The sequence below is a fragment of the Mustela putorius genome, unplaced genomic scaffold (assembly GCF_011764305.1).
Source record: "Mustela putorius furo isolate JIRA1106 unplaced genomic scaffold, ASM1176430v1.1 tig00003987_pilon_pilon_pilon, whole genome shotgun sequence".
NCBI classification, from domain to species: domain Eukaryota; kingdom Metazoa; phylum Chordata; class Mammalia; order Carnivora; family Mustelidae; genus Mustela; species Mustela putorius.
Window position 1 is genome coordinate 4,686,040 of NW_025422126.1, and position 23,293 is coordinate 4,709,332.

General features: G+C 41.1%; 1 protein-coding gene across 2 annotated transcripts in view; it reads left to right on the plus strand.

Annotated features, from left to right (window-relative positions):
• The first annotated feature begins 276 nt into the window (after positions 1 to 276).
• The window catches only part of MRPL48 (mitochondrial ribosomal protein L48), a 55,956-nt gene continuing 32,939 nt past the window's right edge, over positions 277 to 23,293 (plus strand). The window contains exons 1-3 of one of the 2 annotated variants that reach the window (XR_006604211.1): positions 277 to 426; positions 11,863 to 11,915; positions 15,937 to 15,974. Coding sequence is in view for 1 of the 2 variants with exons in the window: in XM_004768083.3 (XP_004768140.1) it covers positions 403 to 426; positions 11,863 to 11,915; positions 15,937 to 15,974 (115 nt within the window). In the remaining variant the exon portion in view is untranslated. The remainder of the gene's footprint in view (positions 427 to 11,862; positions 11,916 to 15,936; positions 15,975 to 23,293) is intronic. The other variant, XM_004768083.3, reaches the window with a different exon arrangement.

The following is a 23,293-nucleotide window of genomic DNA, read 5'->3' on the forward strand; positions in this document are numbered from 1 at the left end:
TCAGAACTCTCCATGTCTTCTGCTAGCCACTGGCATGAATTCATCAGGATCTCAGTCCTTGAGGAACTCAAAATCAAATATGTGAAAGAGACAGTAACAACTAATACACAGTATGGTGGAAGACATAGCAGAATCGTGTGCAAAGCTTCGGCACAACACAGAGGTGGCAATTACTCCGGGACGAACCGCAGTGAAGTTAACACTTAAGCTGTAGCGAGGCGGACTTTTCTAGCTTCTGAGTTTCAGAAGCTACCGGAACCAAGGTGCTGCGGGAATTGAGTGACTCTCGGTCTCATATTGTTACTGGACACGGTCGAGGCGTTCCGTCAGTGTTTTCAGACGCCCGGGGATCGCTGCAGGTTGGGCAGATTTTCAGCTTACAGTTAGCGGCCGCAACAGCAGATGATGAACGGAGCTCTGGGAAAGGTAACGTAGGTTCCAAGTACTCTGGCCGCGGCGGAGGTGGTGGGGAGAATAAAACTCGTAGGTGGCAACCAGGCTATCACCGCCTGTGTAGACATCCGGGTATGAGAAACCGGCGAGAATAGGCTCTCCCGGCAGCACACGCGGCGCCTCGTAGTCAAAGGGTTGTGTTCCCTCCACTCCTTTCCGGGCGCACTCGGAGGCGTTTGCCAGTGGGCCACGCCCCCTCCACCAGCCACCCTGGCAGCCCATTGGCCTGAAGAGAGAAGAGCTCCGCAGTGGGAATCTCGAAACCGCGATCAGTTCCGATAATCTGAATGACCTTGAGGGGGTCATTTTATTTTTGCACTTCAGGAGTCTTTTCTAAGTATACCGTTTTGAGTTCGTGACCAGATTGGGATGTGAGGCTGTGAGGCTACTTGGCGATACGAAAAGGGAAATAACCTAAATTTTTGCTTACAAAACCTTATTTAAATGACTGCAGTAAAACCCTCTGAATCACGATAAATGCATTCCTTGGTCTTTCCTTGCCCTCTTAACAGATTTCAGTTGTGTTCTTTTAGTTGTATAATGCTGCTCAGAATGATGACTTACTTTTAGTAGTTTATATTAAAATTTTATTTTAAGCCTTGTAGAAATTTTATGTCCATGATATATATAGGTCAGCATGATCTTTGCTGCTTATGGGTCTACCATTAGTTATCTTGGGGTGGTCCCTAAACGTCTTTAGGCTTGTTTCCTTAATGGCTCAAACCTTACATCTTTATAAAACAACTCACTAATATTCACTTTAGTCTAACTGTGAGAATTTGGCCAGATCTGGTAAAAGGATAATTAAAAAAAAAAAATCAGGAAGTTTTCAAAATTCCACTGTTAAAGATGGTCAGTTTGGTGACTCCATGGCCCTGTTGTATTTGCTTTGATTCTGAGGACTGCTGAAAGAGAGGCCTAAGTTTTCAAGGAATACTGTTTCCTACCATTCTAGACTCCAGGAGAGCCCATGTAAATCTGTCATTAGGGCATCACCTAAAGATAAAAGGGCATATAGGGCCTCTCCAAGTCTGATACCACTGCTACCTTCCAGATGCCTTTGTTACTGATTTTATTCTTCTACTCCGCCCTGCTGTTTTGGCTAGTCTCACTTGAAATACCCTCACCCTTCTTACCTACATCCTTGAACACCCAGCTCAGGTCTCATCTTTTCCATAAAACCTTTCTGACTACTCTGGCTAAAATGATTATTTTCTGAACTAGCTGGTATTATCTCTTGGCATCTAATCATATGTAGTCTTGTGACCATCTTCAGCCTGTCTGGAAGTGTTAATGTTTTACATTTATAAGCAAAACCCAGGGGTGTGTCTGGATGGTTCAGTCAGTTAGGTGTCTGCCTTTGGCTCAGGTCATGGTCCTGGGGTCCTGGAGTTGAGCCCCATGTCCCAAGGGGAGCCTGCTTCTCCCTCTTCCTCTGCTGTTCCTTCTGCTTGTGTCCTCTCTCTCCCTCAAATAAATAAATTAAAAAAAAAAAAAAAAAGAGAGAGAGAGAAACCCAGGGAATTGGCATCAGACCTGGGTTCTATATCTTGCTATGTATATCACCTTAGATGGGTATTTGACCTCTCTGTGCTTCAGTTTCTTATTTTAAAATGCAGATGATAATGCCACCATTAGAATTGTAACAATTATAGAAGATAATGTAAATAATAGTACTTGTAAGGTGTGAAGGCCTGTATATGCAGGAATATTGGTAGTATTCTTCAGTTTATGTACTGCTTTCATTTTCATAGTTTCATTCGGTTGTCACAGGCACAGGAAATGAAATGGAAGCTACTGGCACAGTGTCTGGTACATGGTAGGTTTTCAGATGTCCTATTGAATGCCTGAATTAATGAATGCTTTTTTTTTTTTTAAGATTTTATTTATTTATTTGACAGAGAGAGACCACAAGTAGGCAGAGAGGCAGGCAGAGAGAGAGGAGGAAGCAGGCTCCCCGTAGAGCAGAGAGCCCAATGTGGGGCTCGATCCCAGGACCCTGAGATCATGACCTGAGCTGAAGGCAGAGGCTTTAACCCACTGAGCCACCCAGGCGCCCCTAATGAATGCTTTTTTAAAAAAGATTTTATTTATTTATTTGTTTGACAGAGAGAGAGAGAGTGCGAGAGAGGGAATATAAGCAGAGGTAGTGGGAGAGGGAGAATAGGCTTCCTGCAGAGTAGAGAGCCTGAGGCGGGGCTCGATCCCAGGACCATCATGATCTGAGCTGAAGGCAGATGCTTCACTATCTGAGCCACCCAGTCACCCCTAAATGCTTTTTTTTTTTTATAGGACAACAGCCAGTTGAGTGAACCATAGAGCTGAGACTGGAGCCTGTTGTTTCTATCTCTCCTAAAACTCCACTGCTTTTCCTTTTTTGAGTATTTTATGTTTCTGTAATTGGTTAATATTGCTTTTCCTCATCTGTGAAATGCGGAATGAAAACCTTCGTTCGCCTTTCCAAGTAGCCAATCCTTCCTTTTCCTATACAGCCCATTACCCTGATCTCACATTGCAATGTAATAAATAATTTGCACATCTGCTGTCTTCACTAGAAAGATTTGAGGGTAGGTAGCTGTGTGTATATATATATATATATATATATATGCATTATATATATTAAAAAAAATTTTTTTTAAAAGATTTTATTTATTTATCTGACAGAGACCAAGCAGGCAGAAAGGCAGGCAGAGAGAGAGAGAGGAGGAAGCAGGCTCCCTGCCAAGCAGAGAGCCCGATGCGGGACTCGATCCCAGGACCCTGAGATCATGACCTGAGCTGAAGGCAGCGGCTTAACCCACTGAGCCACCCAGGCGCCCCTGCATTATATATATTTTAAAAGATTTTATTTACTTATTAGAGAGAGAGAGATCACAAGTAGGCAGAGAGGCACGCAAAAGGGGAGGAGGAAGCAGGCTCCCCGCTGAGCAGAGAGGTGGATGCAGGGCTCGATCCCAGGACCCTGAGATCACGACCACAGCCGAAGGCAGAGGCCCAACCCACTGAGCCACCCAGGCGCCCCTATATTTTCTTTATATGTATATGTACCCTGCCTACAGTGTACTTGACCTAAAGTAAGTACCTGATATATACTGAGTGAATAAGTGACTGAACAAAAGTTCATGCCCTGAGCTGAAGGCAGACATCCAACTGACTGAGCCACTCAGGCATCCCTGAGGTAAATATTTTTATAACCTCTTTAAAGGTAAGGAGGGATACCTGGGTGGCTCAGTTGATTGAGTGTCCGACTCTTGGTTTTGGCTCTGGTCATTGTCGGATCGAGCCCTGCACCAGGCTCTACACTGGGTGGGGGAGTCTGCTTGGGATTCTCTCTCTCCCCCTCTCTCTGCCCCCACCCAGAGTAAATAAATAAATCTTAAAAAGAAAAAAGATAAGGAAGTGAGGTTTGGAGGGATTTATTAATTCAATCAGCAGATATTTACTGACTACCCACAGTGTGCCAGAAAGTATGGTAGATGTTGGGATATAGCAGTTTCCTGTCTTTATGAAGCTTGTATTCTTAGCAAAAGAGACAGGCTAATTAAACATTTAACTGCTTAACTAATTATGATAAATGCCACGAAAGAAGTATTCTGGGTGCTATGTGAGTGTACAACAGCAGGATCCAAGTAAATCTGAGCAGTAAGGAAAGTTTTCTTGAGGATGCTACATGACTAAGACTTAAAGAATGATAGATTTTTTTTTTTTGAAAGATTTATTTATTTATTTATTTACTTGACAGAGAGAGAGATCACAAGTAGACAGAGAGGGAGGCAGAGAGAGAGAGAGAGAGGGAAGCAGGCTCTCTGCTGAGCAGAGAGCCCGATGCAGGACTTGATCCCCAGAAATGTGAGATCATGACCTGAGCCGAAGGCAGCGGCTTAACCTACTGAGCCACCCAGGCGTCCCAGAATGATAGAATTTAAACAGAAAGAGTATATGTAAAGGCCCTGAAATGAGAACGTATTTGAAGTTCCAGAGGTTTCAGAAGAAATTGGGAGGGAGAGAAGCAGCGGGGCTTGGATCAAGGGACAATATGTAGACAAATATGTGAATGAGACTTGGGGAAATGGTCGGGGATTGGACTTAACCTTTTAGGTAACCACGGGTATTTCTAAACAATTTAGCCCTGGAAGGAGGTAGGATATAGGCTTAACAAAGCTCATCTGTGGCCTGGAAATACAATCCAGCAGTTATGCTAGAAGGCCAGATGTTTCTTTCTTTTTTTTTCTTTTTTTAAAAATTGGGATATAATTCACATACCATAATATTTACCCATTTAAGATGGACAATTCAGTGGTTTTTGGTATGTTCACAAAGTTGTGCTGCTATCATCATTGTCTAATTCCAGAACATTTTCTTCACTCCCAAAAGAAACCCTATACCTATAAGCAGTCATTCCTCATTCATCTCCTGCCCATACCCATGTAACCACTAATCTGCTTTCTTTCTGTGTTGATTTGTTTGTTCTGGTCATTTCATACAAATTTAATCATATGTATGGGAGGCTAAGTATTTCTTAAGGGACTTGCCAAAGATCGTACAAATATGAATGTGGAAATTTGATATTCAAACCCAGGTTTGTATGAATCCTTAACCTGTGCTCCTAAGTGCTACCAAAACTCAGTGCAAAGACAGACTGACAGTCACCATATTAAACATATTTTTAAAATATATTTTATTTATTTATTTGACAGAGAGAGACACAGTGAGAGAGGAAACACAAGCAGGGGAAGTGGGAGAGGGAGAAGCAGGCTTCCGGTGGAACAGGGAGCCTGATGTGGGGCATGATCCCAGGACTCTGGGATCATGACCTGAGCCTAAGGCAGACGCTTAATGACTGAGCTACCCAGGCACCCCAACATATTAAACATATTAAGGGGCACCTGGGTGGCTCAGGTGGTTAAGCATCTGCCTTCAGCTCAGGTCATGATCCCGGGGTCCTGGGATGGAGCCCCGTATTGGTCTCTCTGCTCAGCGTGGAGTCTGCTACTCTTTCTCCCTCTGCAGCTCTCCCTCCTTGTACACTCTCTCACTCTCTCTGTCAAATAAATAAAAATCTTGTAAAAAAAATAAACAAATAAACATATTAAGAAGAGACTTGGGAAAGACTATGAACAAAAGTGGTTTTGAAAGAACTTAGGAAAGGTCAGCTAAAACACCACTAGCCAGCTGTGTGCCTAAGGCATATTAATTCACCTTTCTGAGCTTTGGTTTCCTTGCAATAAAATGGGGGTCAAAAAACCTACCTCACAGGGGCACCTGGGTGGCTCAGTGGGTTGAAGCCTCTGCCTTTGGCTCAGGTCATGACCCTGGGGTCCTGGGATTGAGCTCCGCATCGGGCTCTCTGCTCAGCAGGGAGCCTGCTTCCTCCTCTCTCTCTGCCTGCCTCTCTGCCTACTTGTAATCTCTGTCTGTCAAATAAAATAAATTAAAAAATCTTAAAAAAAAAAACCTACCTCACAGAATGGTTGTGAGGATTAAAGGAAATGATGTTTGGCAGATAGCAGTTACTCAAGAAATGGTAGGATTATTGATGCTATTGTTACTAGCATATGAATTTCAGTAATTGGTATTACTCTGTGAGAGGTAGTATGGTAGAATGGAAGACATGGGCTTTGGATTCAGTCAGCCTTGGGTTTGAATTCTTGGCGCCTCTTGCCAAACCTATAACTTCAGGCAGTTTTCCTAAGCCTCTGTTTTTTTTTTTTTTTTTCTCTGTAAAATAGGGACAATTATCTCAATTATGCCTCTATGAGAAGATTGATATAAAGAGGAACTGAAATAGTATGTGTCAAGTGATCATAAAGGATGTACTCAATAAGTGATAGTAACTGCTGTTTAAAATATTTATTAAAGGGGCGCCTGGGTGGTTCAGTGGGTTAAAGCCTCTGCCTTTGGCTTAGGTCATGATCCCAGGGTCCTGGGATTGAGCCAGCATCAGCCCACTTTGGGCTCTCTGCTCAGCGGGGAGCCTGCTTACCCCGTCCCTCTGCCTGCTTCTCTGCCTACTTGTAATCTCTGTCAAATAAATAAAATCTTTCTTTTTTTAAAATGATTGTATTTATTGATTTATTTGTCAGAGAGAGAGAGAGTACACAAGCAGGCAGAGTGGCAGACAGAGGCAGAGAGAGAAGCAGGATCCCCGCGGAGCAAGGAGCCGGATGTGGGACTCAATTCCAGGACCCTAGGATCACGACCTGAGCCAAAGGCAGTGGCTTAACCGACTGAGCCACCCAGGCGTCTCTCAAATAAAATCTTTTTTTTTAAATTAAGATTTTATTTATTTATTTGACACAGAGAGAGAGAGATCACAAGTAGGCAGAGAGGCAGGAAGAGAGAGAGGGGGAAGCAGGCTCCCTGCTGAGCAGAGAGCCCAATGCAGGGCTTGATCCCAGGAACGTGAGATCATGACCGGAGCCAAAGGCAGAGGCTTTAACCACTGAGCCATCCAAGCGCCCCTCAAATAAAATCTTTTTTTTTTTTTTTTAAAGATTTTATTTATTTATTTGACAGAAATCACAAGCAGATGGAGAGGCAGGCAGAGAGAGAGAGAGAGGGAAGCAGGCTCCCCGCCAAGCAGAGAGTCCGACGCGTAACTTGATCCCAGGACCCTGAGATCATGACCCCAGCCGAAGGCAGCGGCTTAACCCACTGAGCCACCCAGGCGCCCAGCCCTCAAATAAAATCTTAAAAAAAAAAAAAAAAAAGTATTAATACACAAATGTACTCTTAATAGCTATTTTTAAATGTTTTCTTTTTCTTCTTTTTAATTTTTAAAAAGATTTTATTTATTTATTTGAGAGAGAGCATGAGAGGGAGAGAGAGAGCATGAGCAATGGGGGAGAGGCAGAGGGAGAAGGAGAAGCAGACTCTCTGCTGAGCAGGGAGCCAGATTCAGGACTGGATTTTAGAACCTTGGGATCATGACCTGAGCTGAAGGCAGCTGCTTAACTGACTGAGCCACCCAGGAACCTCTCAGCTAATACTTGTAAAACAGCTTTCAGTTGCTTGCCTTATGGTCCCCTGACTCACTACTATCACTACTCACCTGGGACTCAGGTGTGTGAAGCTACTCATACAGTATAGATTTGGCTTGGTGACTTCAGTCTTTGGTAGCTGTGCGGTCCCCCTGTTCTTGACTCCAGAGCTCATGGCACAAGTATTTTGGTAACCCATTGCGGCAGCTGTGTCCCCATTCATTCCTTCATTCACTAGCATCACTGCCTTCCTCTTCCTATTTGCTGCAGAGCTATAGCCGCTCTTCATTTGCTGACTGGGAGGAGCGGGTATTTGTGGATATAGTCCCAAAATAGATTACTTTTGTTCTGATAAATAATGCCGAGCATGCAGGGGAGAGGAAGCATATTTCCCAGAGCTGAAAGGGAGAGTTCACACCACAATTTGAATGTCTTTCAGAAAATTGCCAACCCTTAATCCTGGCTTTTAGATAATTAAATCCTTTGCTTTTGTAGAGACTCAGAAATCTGAGTGACTAAAGTGAGGGAAAAAATCAGTGTCATCTAGATCTTTCTTCCCATTCAATTCCTCTTCTTTATGAAGTGACCCACTTAAGAATATATTCTGGGGGTGCCTGGATGGCAGAGTTAGTTAAGCATCTGACTCTTGGTTTCGGCTCAGACCCTCTCCCTCTGCCCTGTATCTCAGATAAATAAATAAATCTTTTTAAAAAATCAGGGCAGGGGAAGGGAACAGTTTGAACAAATTTAGGAGAAATCTCCTAGAGAATGTGAGGTCATGATGATTGGAAAGGATATGAATAGATGGAAGGAAGGGCAAAATACATAGATGATCCTAAACAGTCCAATTAAATCAGATACTAAAGGATTTTTTAATTATGAGTACAATATGCTTAACCTAAATGGTCAACATGAAAGGCAGTGAAGGCAACAAGGAGCCCTGGGAGTCAGGAGCTCCAGCCAGTGCCATTATACCCTGGCCAGTACTTCCCCTCCCTGGAGTTAGAGCAGAGGACTCTCTTTTCTCCAGGGCTAAGATTTAACAAACATGACAGACAAACAGAATAAAAATGAGTGAACAGAATATATATATGTGTATGTATACACACACACACACTTATACATACACATACACGTGTGTGTGTTTATAATTTATTTTAGAGAGGAAGAGAGGGAGAGCAAGCTAGTGTATGGTGGGGGGAGGGGCAGAGGGCAAAGGAAAGAAAGAGTCTCAGGCAGACTCCGTGCCAAGTGCGGAGCCAGAACAGGGCTTGATCTTCTGACCTGAGCTGAAACCAAGTGTCAGTCTCTTAACTGACTTGAACCACACAGGCGCCCCTGCCTGGATTTCTTAAGCACTAACACATTTGAGAGAGAGGGTATAGAATAGGGGGGGAATTAGGGACTTTAGATTCAGAGAATCCTGAGATCCTATGCTAGTTTTGGTAGTGGCTGTTTGACTTTGGGCAAATTATTTAATCTCCATTTCTTAACTGTAAAGTGGGATAATAATATTCTGTAAGGGAATTATGATTTAGATACATGGTAAGTACCAAACAAAATAGATGTGGGGGCTTAATAAATGGTAGCCATGGGTATCATTCATTCGCTTTCTAATCATTTGTTTACAAAAACAAACATCGATTGAATATCTGCAGTGTGCCTGAGAGGTATACATGATTCTTGTCCCTGAGGAGCTCTTAATTTAGCATAGTGGTATGTGGGTGATGTGAAGAGTTTCAGTGAATCTCCCTAAGTAGTATGCAAACTTTTATTTGTGCTAATATGTATTTGTATGGGGAGAACGTTCATGACTTTGAACAGATTCTCAGTGTCTGTATCACCTCAGAAGAAGAATTTTTCCTGGCCATCTCCACCTGAATTTCTTGCTGGAGGTGCTTGTTATTCATACCACCTATTTTGACTTAAGTCATATAATACTTGTGGTATTGCTTAGCTGTTTAATACGGAAGTGTGCCTGTAACTCCAGCCATTCAAACTCCTGCAGGACAAGGATTGTGCTTACATTTTTTTTTTCTTAATTTTTTTTTCTTTTTTTTTTTATTTTATTTTTTTTTTTTAATTTATGTTGTGCTTACATTTTTTTAAAAACAGGTTTATTGAGATACAATTCACATACCACACAATTCATCCATTTAAAATATACAATTCAGTGACTTTTAATAAATTCGGAGTATGAGGCACTGGGCTAGCTCAGTCAGTAGAATATGGGAGAGCATGTGACTCTTGATCTCAGGGTCATGTGTTTGAACAAGTTAAGAAATATATATGTATATGTATTTATATATATGTGTGTGTGTATATACACACTCAGTGTACATCCATCACTATAATCAATATTAGAACATTTCATCACCCCAAAAGGGAAATCCGTATCCCTCAGTTGTCATCCCTACCACCTCAGATCCTCTAGCTCTAGGCAACCACTAATCTACTTTCTTTCTCTATAGATTTGCCTGCTCTAGGTATTTCATATAAATGGAATCATACAATATTTGGCTCTTTGTAACTGGCTTCTTTCACTTAGTTTAATATTTTCAAAGTTTGTTTATGTTGTTACATTTTGTCTTTATATTCCCTTTAATATTCAACACAGTAGTTGGCATAGAATAGCTTTTTAAAAAATGAAATTTATTTTGGGGGCACCTGGGTGGCTCAGTGGGTTAAAGCCTCTGCCTTCGGCTCAGGTCATGATCCCAGGGTCCTGGGATCGAGTCCTGCATCAGGCTCTCTGCTCAGCAGGGAGCCTGCTTCCTCCTCTCTCTCTCTGCCTGCTTCTCTGCCTACTTGTGATCTCTGTCTGTCAAATAAATAAATAAAATATATATATTTTAAAGATTTTATTTATTTATTTGACAGAGAGAGATCACAAGTAGATGGAGAGGCAGGTAGAGAGAGAGAGAGGGAAGCAAGCTCCCTGCTGAGCAGAGAGCCCGATGCGGGACTCGATCCCAGGACCCTGAGATCATGACCTGTGCGGAAGGCAGCAGCTTAACCCACTGAGCCACCCAGGCGCCCATAAATAAAATATTTTTTAAAAATAAAATTTATTTTAGAATAACTTATTTTTATTTTATTTTTTAAAAGATTTTGTTTATTTATTTGACAGAGACACAGAGAGAGAGGGATCACAAGCAGGGGGAGTGGGAGAGGGAGAAGCAGGCTTCCCACTGAGCAGGGAGCCTGATGTGGGCCTCGATTCCAGGATCATGACCTGAGCCGAAGGCAGACGCTTAACGACTGAGCCACCCAGGTGCCCTTTAGAATCATTTAGAATTACAGATAAGTTGCAAAGATAATATGGAGAATTCCCATATACCTCATATCTACTTTCCCTGTTATTATCTAAAATCAGTGTGGTATATTTTTCATAATTAATGAACTGATATTGATACAGTATTGTTAATTAAGGCCCATACTTTATTCATATTTCTTTCATTTTTAAAAATCTAATGTCATTTTTTTGTCCTGGATTCCATCCAGGATATTATATTACATTTAGTCATCATGTCTCCTTGGGCTTCTCTTGTCTGTGACACTTTCTCAGACTTTCTTGTTTTTGTGTAATAGGATTTTAACAGATACATGTTGAAGGGATTTAAATTGTTACCCTTAGAGGACAGGATTTTCTCTTCATGTTATGGGGCCTAAGGACGTTTAGTATTTATTATCTAGTTACTTTAAAAAAAGACCTCTGTGTTAAATCCCGTTAGGAACGCTATACCACTGATATTTCGAGTGGGTTTCAGCACGGCAGAGTGAGTTTGAAGGAACAGGAAGGGGGGAAACGTAGGGAGGGAAGCTGCCACTGCTACTGCCTCCTCTCATTATTATTGTTTTGTTGATACTGGTGTCATTATTATTATTAAGACAGTGTGCTCTAACAGAGGCATAGCCTTTGGAGTAAAACAGTCCTCTTAAAACAAAACAAAACAAAACAAAACCAAAAACAGTCCTCTTAGACACTTATTAGGTATGATTTCTCAGAATATAAACTACGGGCCTCAGCTGTCTCACCTGTCAAATCGTCTTGCGGTGTTTTGAGAATTAGGAAAGAGTTAAAAGTCCCTTGCATGGTTCCTGTGGTTGTTAGAAGCATAATTGTTGATTGATAGTAGAAAAAAAGATCCTGTTGGAAAGGGAAAATAAGGTAAAAAACAACAACAACAAAAAGCAGCATGGAGGGGGACTTCTGTTTTTTAGCAATTTCTGTAGCTGGTGGAATAAGAGCGAAGATGACCTTGGTTTGCCTACATGTTCAGTATTAACTGAAAGACAGCTTCTTTGCTAGACAAGAGGCTTTGGGTCCTTTTTGGTTGTGTAATTTGGGTTTCTAGCCTCTTTTTAAAGAGGTGCTTGGAAGGCTATGAATAATTAAAATTGTCCTAACATGGCTGTTTTGCTCTAGATGCTGTGTCTGAGGAACGATATCATTTTTAAGCAAGCCTTTTCTCTCTTAAGGTAAGGATATTAATAACAATGGTTAAATATAGCTAATATTTGCATTCTGTTGGGTAGTTTACCCAGCATTTTTCCTTCATCATCTCCACCTGTCTACTAAGCATCTCAAACATTAACTCCCCTGTCATCTCTCTCTTCCCCATTCTCAGTAAATGACAACTTCATTCATCTAGTTGCCCAGGCCAAAGTCCTTGGAGTCATCCTTTGCACTTAATTCTCTTACTCTACATCCGAGTTCTTTAACAAATCCTCTCAGTTCTACTTTTGAAATATATACAGAATCAAACCTTTCCTCAGCTCCAGTTTCAGGTCTCATGCTTTCTGTTTTGCTCAACTACTAGGGACCAGCTCCTTCTAATATTTACTATCATCATTCTTCCTCCTAACTGATGCCACTGCTTTCCTTTTCTCTTCTGTCCTTCACACTAAAATCAGAGTAATTATTTTTATTTTCAAAAACTTATTTTTAAAGATTTTATTTATTCATTTGAGAAAGAGGGAGCACGAGCAGGGGAGGGGCAGAGGGAGAGGGAGAAACAGATTCCCCACTGAGCGGGGAGCTCAATGCTGGTCTCAATCCCAGGACCCTGGGGTCACAGCCTGAACCAAAAGCAGACATTTAACCAACTGAACCACCCAAACACCCCTGGAATGATTATTTTGAAAATCAAGATAGTTTATGTCACTTCTCTCTCAGAACTCTCTAATGGTGTCCCATCTTACTCAAAATCTACAGAAAGAAAAATAAAATGAGATGAAAATTGAGAGGGAGGTAAACCATGAAAGATCCTGAACTCTAGGAAACAGGGTTGCTGGAGGGAAGGGGGAGATGGGGTAGCTGGGTGATGGGCATTAAGGAGGGCACTTGATGTAATGAGCACCAGGTGTTATATACAACTGATGGATCACTAAGTTTTACCTCTGAAACTAATAAAAAAAGAGAGATAAAATCTACACTCTTTACCATATCCAACAAGGCTTTACATAATCTATCTCCTCATCTGTATACTACTGCTTCCTCAGCTTTAGCATACTGGCTCCCTTTCTAGTTCTTGAGGATCTAAGCACTCTCCTACCTCAAGATCTTTGCCCATTCTTCCCTTAGATATCCATATGGCTCGGGGTGCTTGGCTGGCTCAGTCAGTAGAGCATGAAACTCTTAATTTTGGGGTCATGAGTTCAAGGCCTTTGTTGGGGAGTGGAGCCTACTTAAAAAAAAATTTAGGGACACCTGGGTGCCTCAGTCAGTTGAATGTCAGACTCTTGATTTTGATTCAGGTCATGATCTCAGGGTCGTGAGATTGAGCCCCATGTCTGGTTCCACGCTCAGGGTTCCATGGTTAGTGCAGAGTCTGCTTGTCCCTCTGCCTTTACTCCTGCCCCCTCATGTGCTCACTCATGCATGTGTGCTCTCTCTAAAATAAAGAAATAAATCTTTAAACAATTTTTAAAAAAGATTTTATTTATTTGACAAACAGAGATCACAAGCAGGCAGAGAGTCAGGCAGAGAGAGAGGAAGGGAAGCAGGCTCCCTGTTGAGCAGAGAGCCCGAAGCGGGACTGGATCCCAGGACCCTGGGATCATGACTGAGCCGAAGGCAGAGGCTTAACCCACTGAGTTACCCAGGTGCCCTTTAAACAAAATTTTTAAAAAAGCTTTCCGTATGGCTTGACCCTCCTTACTTCATTCAGGTTTGTGCCCAGATGTTATCCCTTTAGAGAGGTCTTCCCCAAATACCCTATGTAAGAACAGTGCCCCCCTTACCCCATCAATCTTTATTCTCTTCCCTTACTTCATTTTTCTTTGTTGCAGGTATCACCACCTGAGACTTTTTAGAAAGATGTATATGTAAAGTTACTTAAATTATTTTCCCTGCCTGTCCCCTAGAATATAAGCATCATGCATAATATACCATACATGTTAGTCCAGTTTACTGCTGTATCCTTAGAGCCTAGAATGGTGCCTGGCACATAGTAGGCATTTAATAAATACTTGTTTAATGAGTGAATAGATCCTCATAGTGACCTGGTGAAACGGGTCATATTATCTTAATTTTATACATAAATAACTGAGGTCCAGAGAAGCAAATTAATTGCTCGAGATGACATAGCTAGTATGAGTTGGAGTTAGAATTCAAACCTGTTTTTTTCCCACTGTCTTGCATATACAATTTGCTACTCCCCACTGTTTTTCTCTCAGTGGTAATAAAAGGCATTTGGTAGTATATTTCTTGAATTAGCAGGTAATCACTGAGTGTCTTATGTGTGGCAGCCATAGGATATAAAACAGTGAATTGTATATCTCCCTGGACCACATGGCACCCATGAGTCTGCATGATTTTTTAAAATCCTTTACATTTATTGAAGCCTCTTTCCTATTACTCCTTTCCATTGTAATCTATTTCCCCAACCATTGATCAGTCACCTCTTCAGTAAGTACTTAACTATAGCACCGTGCTTACTTACTATAGAACCATTTCACATGTTCTCTCAAATTTTTACAAAAATATTACAGGACAAATATAGATAACGTCATTTTACAAAACAGGAAACTGGCTCAGAGAGTTTAAGATAGACTTTCAGTCCCACAAGATTATACTATTATTATCTGCATTTTAAAGATGAGATAACTGAGTTACAGCAATATAAAAGAACTTGCCAGAGGTCACAGTTTGGAAATGGTACAGTCAGCATTTAATCACAGATCTGCTTGTCTCCAGCTTGTGCCACAATTTCGTTTCAAAACTTCGCAGGATGCAGAACTAAAATATGCTGATAACCTAGTGAGCCAAACAGAGCTGTATTATTGTTCTCCATAGTCCTTGACTTCTCTGTTCACTCTGGCTCTCGCTCCTGGTCCTTCATCTCTGCCCTCCTTGCAAGGCTCCTGCAAGAACAACCTCACTGGTTCTCTTACTCCTCCCATTTATTACCCATCTGCTGCCAGGGTTAACTTCCTAAAACCTAAACTTGATCATAGCACGCCTATGCTTCACATCTGCTAGGAGCTTCCCACTGTCTATACAGGTAAACAGCAAATTCTTTAGCACAGTGTATGAGGTTCTTCATAACCTGGCCCCTGATTACCTCTTTCACCAACCTCCCTTTTCCCTGCTGCTTAAGTTTCATTCACATCTAGCTGGTTGCCGTTCCCTGAACAGACCACTTTCATACCTCTGCCTGGAATACTTTTCCTTAAGGCTAAATAATTAAGAACAGTTCTGCATTTTTATTTTTTTATTTTTATTTTTATTTTATTTTATTTTTTTTTTAAAGATTTTATTTATTTATTTGACAGACAGAGATCACAAGTAGGCAGAGAGGCAGGCAGAGAGAGAGAGAGGAGGAAGCAGGCTTCCTGCTGAGCAGAGAGCCCGATGTGGGACTCGATCCCAGGACCCTGAGATCATGACCTGAGCCGAAGGCAGCGGCTTAACCCACTGAGCCACCTAGGCGCCCCTATTTTTATTTTTTTTTTAAAGATTTATTTGTTTGACACAGAGAGAAAGAGATCACAAGTAGGCAGAGAGACAGGCAGAGAGAGAGAGGAGGAAGCAGGCTCTCTGCTTGGCAGGGGCTTGATCCCAGGACCCTGAGACCATGACCTGAGCCGAAGGCAGAGGCTTAACCCACTGAGCCACCCAGGCTCCCCCCAGTTCTGCATTTTTAAAACTCAGGTCAAATGGTTTAACCCCTCTGGTAGAAATGACCACACTTTACTCTGTGTTCCACCAAATCTTGTACAAGTTTTTATTCTGGATCAGCACTAGATTGTGGATCAATTAGTTTGCATATCTTTCTCCCAACTAGACCATATATAGAGACAATTTCCTTATTTTTGTATCCTCAGGATGTCTGGCACATAATAGGCACCTGGTAATGTTTATGGAAAGAAGGGAAGGAAAGAAGAAGGGAGTATCTAGCATTGACTTCACCTTAATGAGAAGCATACAAGTCTTGATAACTGTGCAGATTAATTGTGGGTTTCTAATTTTATTCAACATACTTTCCCCTCTTTTTAGGGTCAGAACTTCAGGAGAAAATCCCATCAGTTCTGCAGGTATGTGGTTATTTCTTGATACAATCTGCTTGCTTTAAGTGACTCTAACACTCTGTAATAATTTTGTCTAGAAAGATTCCTAACATATCTTTGAGAAGAGTGGCTGGGACCACATTCCACCCCCAACATGGAATAGGACAAGGGCAAGAATATAAAGTGGTTAAGAGCAAGAGCTCTTTAGTAAGTTTGGTTCCCAGCTCTACCACATACTTACTCTGTGACCTTTGGCTACCTCTCCATTACCTTGCATTCCTCGCTTAAAATGTTGAGGATAATAATAGTACAAACTACAGTGAATTTAAAGGTTCAGCAAGGTAAAATACATTAAGTTAGTTATTATAGTTATAACTACTGCTATTTCAGACCTCTCTTTTATGCCCATCATCTACTAGGCAAGGGCTTTTCATGTAGTATTTTATCCAAAATGAATTTCCATTCAATCTGATTAACTCCGAGAATTTTAGTCTGTTTCAGCCCAGTTACCTGCCCTTTCTGCTTTGTCCATTATGTGAGAAATTTCAAAATAGTTGTTTGGTGTTTTTTTGTTTTTTTAAGATTTTATTTATTTGACAGACAGAGCTCACAAGTAGGCAGAGAGGCAGGCAGAGAGAGGAGGAAGCAGGCTCCCTGCTGAGCAGAGAGCCCAACTCGGGGCTCTATCCCAGGACCCTGGGATCATGATCTGAGCCAAAGGCTTTAACCCACTGAGCCACCCAGGCGCCCCTAGTTGTTTGGTTTTAATGACATTGGTCATTTGCCTAAAGAGTATTAGAAGAGGGAAGCCTGGGTGGCTCAGTTGGTTAAGCGTCTGCCTTTGGCTCAGGTCATGATCCTCTGGCTCTGGGACCAAGCCCCACGTTGGGCTCCCTGCTCGGTGGGGAGTCTACTTCTCCCTTTCCCTCTGTGCCTCCTCCCTACTTGTACTTTTGTTTTCTTTCTCTCTCTAAAATAAATAAATAAAATCTTAAGAAAAAGAAAAGAGTATCAAAGGGAAAAGAATGGGAAACAAGAAGGAAACTAACATTTACTGAGTGCGTCGTGTATGCCAGGCAGTACAGAAGAGGTTTTACATCTGTTAATTTTTTCGGAAAATGGCAGCAGTATGTAGAGGGTCACCATTTCTACCAGCCACAAAGCCCAGTATCTCAAAATATGAGCTTCTTTTTATTTATTCATTCTCCCAACAGACATTTATTATACGAGGATATATTTAGGTGCTGAGGATACAAAATTGAGAGGATACAATCCTTGCCTTTTGGAAGCTTATAGTCATTTTTTTTTTAAGATTTTATTTATTTATTTGACAGACAGAGATCACAAGTAGGCAGAGAGGCAGGCAGAGAGAGGGGGGAAGCAAGCTCCCTGCTGAGCAGAGAGCCCAAAGCAGGGCTCGATCCCAGGACCCTGGGATCGTGACCTGAGCTGAAAACAGAGCCTTAACCCACTGAGCCACCCAGACACCCCAGGAAAGGTTTTCTTTCACATTTTTTTTCCTCTTAATTACACTTTTTATTTGGAAAGATTAAAAAAAAAAAACACATAGGACTGAAAAAAGATAATATGTCAAATAAACCAAGATTTGGCAATTACTAACATTTTGTCAGATGTTCATTTTGTTTTTTGTTTTTTTTTAAAGATTTTATTTATTTGGGGGAGAGAGAGCACGTGGAAGCGCAAATGGGGGGAGGGGCAAACGGAGAGGGAGAAGCAGACTCCTTGCTGAGCAGGGAGCCCTATGTGGGACTCAGTCCTCAGTCCCAGGACCCTGTAACATGACTTGAGCTGAAGGCAGACACTTAACCAGCTGAGCCACCCAGGTGTCCTTGTTTTGTTTTTTTTTTTTTTTTATCTTGTTTTGTTTTAAAAAGAGATTATGGGGCTTCTGGGTGGGCTCAGTCGTTAAGTGTCTGCCTTCAGCTCAGGTCATGATCAGAGAGAGTCCTGGGATTGAGCCCCGACTTGGACTCCCTGCACAGCGGGAAGCCTACTTCTCCCTCTCCCATTCCCCTTGCTTGTGTTGCCTCTCTTACTGTGTCTCTCTCTGTCAAATAAATAAATAAAATCTTTAAATAAATAAACAAAATAAAGAGAGATTATGTTCAGGTGCTCTTATTCCAAGGGTTTGGTCTCATCCCTTACTCTCAACTAGAGGCAAAGTTCATTTTGAACTTGTATGTTTTCTGAGTAACTTTAAAAAAATTTACTATTAAAATTAACAATTGTAAGAATTGTAAATGCATTTATATGGATGCATAGGATAAAAATAAACTGTACAAAAAGGTATATGATGAAAAGTCTAATTTTCTATTTCCCAGTCTTACTCCCCAGGGATACCCACTGACAGCAATTTCTTGTATGTTTTTCAAGAAGTTTTAGCAGGGGTACCTGGGTGGCTCAGACAGTTAAACATCTGCCTTCGGCTCAGGTCATGATCCCAGTATTCTGGAAAGGAGCCCCGAATAGGGCTCCCTGCTTAGCAGGAAGCCTGCTTCTCTCCCTCTGCCTGCCATTCCCTCTGATGTGTGTGTATGTGCTCACTCGCTCTCTCTCTTTCTGACAAAGAAGTAAATATATACATATATAAAGGAAGTTTTATGTTTATGTGAATATATACTGTGTGTGTATGAGTATTCTTAATGCTGGACATTTAGATTGTTCTCTGAGTTTTTGCTATTTCAAAAATGCTGCAGCAACCATCTTTATACATTTTTGTGAATTTGTTCCTGTACATTTATAAGATAAATTCCTGGAATTGAAATTGCTGAGTCAATGGATTGTGATTAAAATTTTTGGTAAGTATCATCTGATTGTCCTTCAGAGAAGTTGTATTAATTTATATTTCTATTTTCTGGTCAAAACTGGGTTTTATAAAACATCTTATTTTTTGGTAGTAAAAAAGTTATGTCTTATGATTTGCATTTCTTGAGAGAATTTATCATCTTTCCACATTCTTTCTTTTTTTCATCTTCCCACATTCTTTTTTTTTTTTTTAAGATTTTATTTACTTATTTGACAGAGAGAGAGAGAGATCACAAGTAGGCAGAGAGGCAGGCAGAGAGAGGGGGGAAGCAAGCTCCCTGCTGAGCAGAGAGCCCAAAGCAGGGCTTGATCCCAGGACCCTGAGATCATGACCTGAGCCAAAGGCAGAGGCTTAACTCACTGAGCCACCCAGGCACCCCATCTTTCCACATTCTTTTTTTTTTTTTTAAAGATTTTATTTATTTATTTGATAGACAGAGATCACAGGTAGGCAGAGAGGCAAGCAGAGAGAGAGGAGGAAACAGGCTCCCTGCTGAGCAGAGAGCCTGATGTGGGGCTCGATCCCAGGACCCTGGGATCATGACCTGAGCCGAAGGCAGAGGCTTTACACTGAGCCCCCCAGGCGCCCCTTTATCCACATTCTTATTGGCTATTTTTATTCCTTGCGAACTGTCTGTCTATACTTTCTGTCCATTTTTCTGTTGGGTTGCTGGCTTCTTCATTCTTAATTTATAAGATTTTTTTACATAGCTTTTACATATTAAGGAAATTAGCATTTTTCTGTCACCTCTGCTTTGAATTGCTTATAGTCATCTATCTCTTGATTTCTTGTGTTTTTTAATTGAGAAGTTTTATGTTTTTATAAAGCGAAGTCTATTAATCTTTGATATCTAGATTTTGTTTCTTGCTTAGAAAGATCTCTATTCCGGGGCGCCTGGGTGGCTCAGTGGATTAAGCCGCTGCCTTCGGCTCAGGTCATGATCTCAGGGTCTTGGGATCGAGTGCCGCATTGGGCTCTCTGCTCAGCAGGGAGCCTGCTTCCCTCTCTCTCTCTCTCTGGCTGCCTCTCTGTCTACTTGTGATTTCTCTCTGTCAAATAAATAAATCTTTAAAAAAAAAAAAAAAAAAAAAAAGAAAGATCTCTATTCCAAGATTAGTTTAAAAAAATCCCTCATGTTATCTTCTGGTATGTTTTTCCCCTCATAGATGTGATGCAGCTGGAATGAGAAGTGAGTAGTGATGCAGTTTTTCCCCCCCAAATGAGTACTTAATTGTTTCAGCATTTATTTATTTATTTATTTATTTAGTAATTGTTTCAGCATTTATTGAAACATCCATCTTTCCCCCTTAGGTTTGAGAAAGTCACCTTTATCATATACTAAGTTTCCATATAGATCTGGGAGTATTCTAATTTTTGTTCTATTGATTTGTCTGTATATTTGATACCATTACTAACCTTTTTAAAATACTATTGGTTACTGTAATTTTGTAGTATATTTTAGTATTTGAGAACTAGTTAAATCTGAGGGTTTTTAAAAATTTATTTATTTAGGGGCGCCTGGGTGGCTCAGTTGGTTAGGCAACTGCCTTCGGCTCAGGTCACGGTCCCGGAGTCCCGGGATCAAGTCCCACATCGGGATCCCAGCTCCATGGGGAGTCTGCTTCTCCCTCTGACCTTCTCGCCTCTCATGCTCTCTCTCACTGTCTTCTCTCAAATAAATAAATAAAATATAAAAAAAAATTTATTTATTTAAAAGATTTTATTTATTTATTTGACAGACAGAGATCACAAGTAGGCAGAGAGGCAGGCAGAGAGAGAGAGAGAGAGGAGGAAGCAGGCTCTCTACTAAGCAGAGAGAACAATGTGGGGCTCGATTCCAGGACCCTGAGATCATGACCTGAGCCAAAGGCAGAGGCTTTAATCCACTGAGCCACCCAGGTGTCCCTTATTTTGTTTTTAAAGCTGGGATCAAATAGGGCATGTTAAAACCTGTTGGAGGAAATCCATTAGGGAGGGGATCCTTTTGAAAAGAGAGGTGGGGAATAATGAAATTATTTACTCAAACAGTTTTTCTTCTTATTTTTCTTTTTTTTTTTTTAATTTATAGATTTTTATTTATTTATTTGACAGAGAGAGAGAGATCACAAGTAGGCAGAGAGAGCAGGGTGGTGGTGGGGGGGGAGCAGGCTCCCTGCTGAGGATAGGGAGAGAAAGGGGGAAAGAATTTCAAGCAGGCGCCACACTGAGCATAGAGCCAAACACAGGGCTTGATCCCACGACCTTGAAATCATGACCTGAGCTGAAACCAAGAGTCAGATGTTCAACCAACTGAGCCACCCAGGTGCCCCTAAAACAGTTTTCTATTTGGAGAAATTCAAGCTGTCTTTAGGAATTTTCAATGTAAACAACACTATATGAACATCCTCATACATCAGTATTTATACCCTTGTCTGATTATTTACTCAGCATACATTTCTAAAAGTCAGACTCTTGGGTCAAATGAAATGTACATTTTTTTTTCTTTTTTAAAGATTTTATTTATTTATTTGCCAGAGACAGAGGGAGAGAGAGAGAGTGAGCACAGGCAGACAAAGAGGCAGGCAGAGGCAGAGGGAGAAGCAGGCTCCCTGCCGAGCAAGGAGCCCGATGTGGGACTCGATCCCAGGACCCTGGGATCATGACCTGAGCCGAAGGCAGCTGCTTAACCAACTGAGCCACCCAGGCATCCCTGAAATGGACATTTTTAAAGCTATTGATGTGTATTACCAAACTGGTCTCCAAAAAGATTATGTTATTTTATTCTTCTTTGGTATTTGAGAATCCCTTTCATATACTCATTATTAAGCATTATTATTTTTTAATATTTGGTAATATTATAAGTTTTAAAATGCCATCCCTTGTATTTGTATTTTGCATGTCTTTGATTACTAGTGGTTGACCATATTTCCATATACTTACTGGCCATTTATCTTTTCCTTTGCCCATTTTTCATTTGTTGTCAGGGAATCTCAGAAGGCCCTCTAGAAGGCCCAAGGTGACTCAACAGTGTTGGCATGCCAAGATAATTCTACTTGAAAGGACATAGTTTTGTTGGCATTTATTATGGGTTTTTTGAGATATCCTTAAAGTCAGAAATTCCAAGATTGAATTATATTGGTTTTCAGAAAAGAAGAGTGGGAAGCAGTGCCCTGTTCGAACCTTCACCCATTTACTCTCTGTGGGTCTGGGTACCATCCCAGCTGCTCTCTCTAAAAGATGGGTGTGGTTGTAGTGACTGCCTTTTTTTTACTGTTTTGAACATACATAGAAAGGTAGAAATAGGGGCGCCTGGGTGGCTCAGTGGGTTAAAGCCTCTGCCTTCGGCTCAGGTCATGATCTCAGAGTCCTGGGATCAAGCCCCCACATCGGGCTCTTTGCTCAGCAGGGAGCCTGCTTCCTCCTCTCTCTCTGCCTGCCTCTCTGCCTATTTGTAATCTCTGTCTGTCAAATAAATAAATAAAATCTTAAAAAAAAAGGTAGAAATTATATATATATATATATATATACTTGTATGTAATATATGTAAAGAGATCTGAAGTGGTTAAGTGAGAACTCAGAGTCCTTTCATTACAGCATGAGCAAAAAGATATAATCAGAGAAACGTGGCACATTCAAATCCAAGCAGTTAGGTGTACTATAATTAGAAAGCCTGGAAAAAGTTTGTAAAGAGATTTTGACAAAAGTGGGTAGCAAGTTGTCTTGGTACAATGTCTTAAGAACCTTTCAGCATGGAGCCCAGTGTGGGACCTGAACTCATGACCCTGAGCCCAAGACCCAAGCCAAGATCAAGAGTCAGATGTCCAACTGACTGAGCCACCCAGGTGCCTCATAAAGGCAATTTTTGAGTACATATTATTTGCCAGGTGCATGGATATCCCTGCCCTTGTGGTATGTAAAGGACTTCTAGTCCACTGAATGGAGAGAATATCCTGTAATAAATTCTGACTGGGGCTACCACAGTGTTTCTACCTATTACTGTAGCATAGCCCTGCTAAAAATGCCTATTCTAATTTTGAAGGAGAAATAATTAAAGTGACATTGTTACCCGCATCCTGGATTGATGGGTTTAGTTCCCAGCTTAGTAAACAGGGACACTGAAGGACAGTTGGCTCTAGCATATATAAAGAAAATAGATGTGATGTGAGAGAAGATGATATGTGATTACATCCTATAATTGCGCTAATTGAAAGATCTTCAGAGACTCCTTTTGAAACCGTGGGGGGTCTATGTCTTCAGTGAAAAGAGTTGCTTTTCCTCTTAGGAGGCTACAGTGCTAATGTGACAACAGGAAATCCAGTTTGACGACAAGGAGCAGGGGAAGAATTCTGTTGAACTTACTAGAAATTGGAGGCTTTCAAACTGGTAAATTTTATAATGTAAACAACAGGCTAATTAAGCAGTTTAAACACTGGTAATTTAACCAAAACCTTTCATTTAAGGGGGAAAATGGTTAATTTAACAGTAGTTTGAACCAGCTTCTTAATTAACCAGCTGCTCTAATTATAGGGATTGCCCTAAA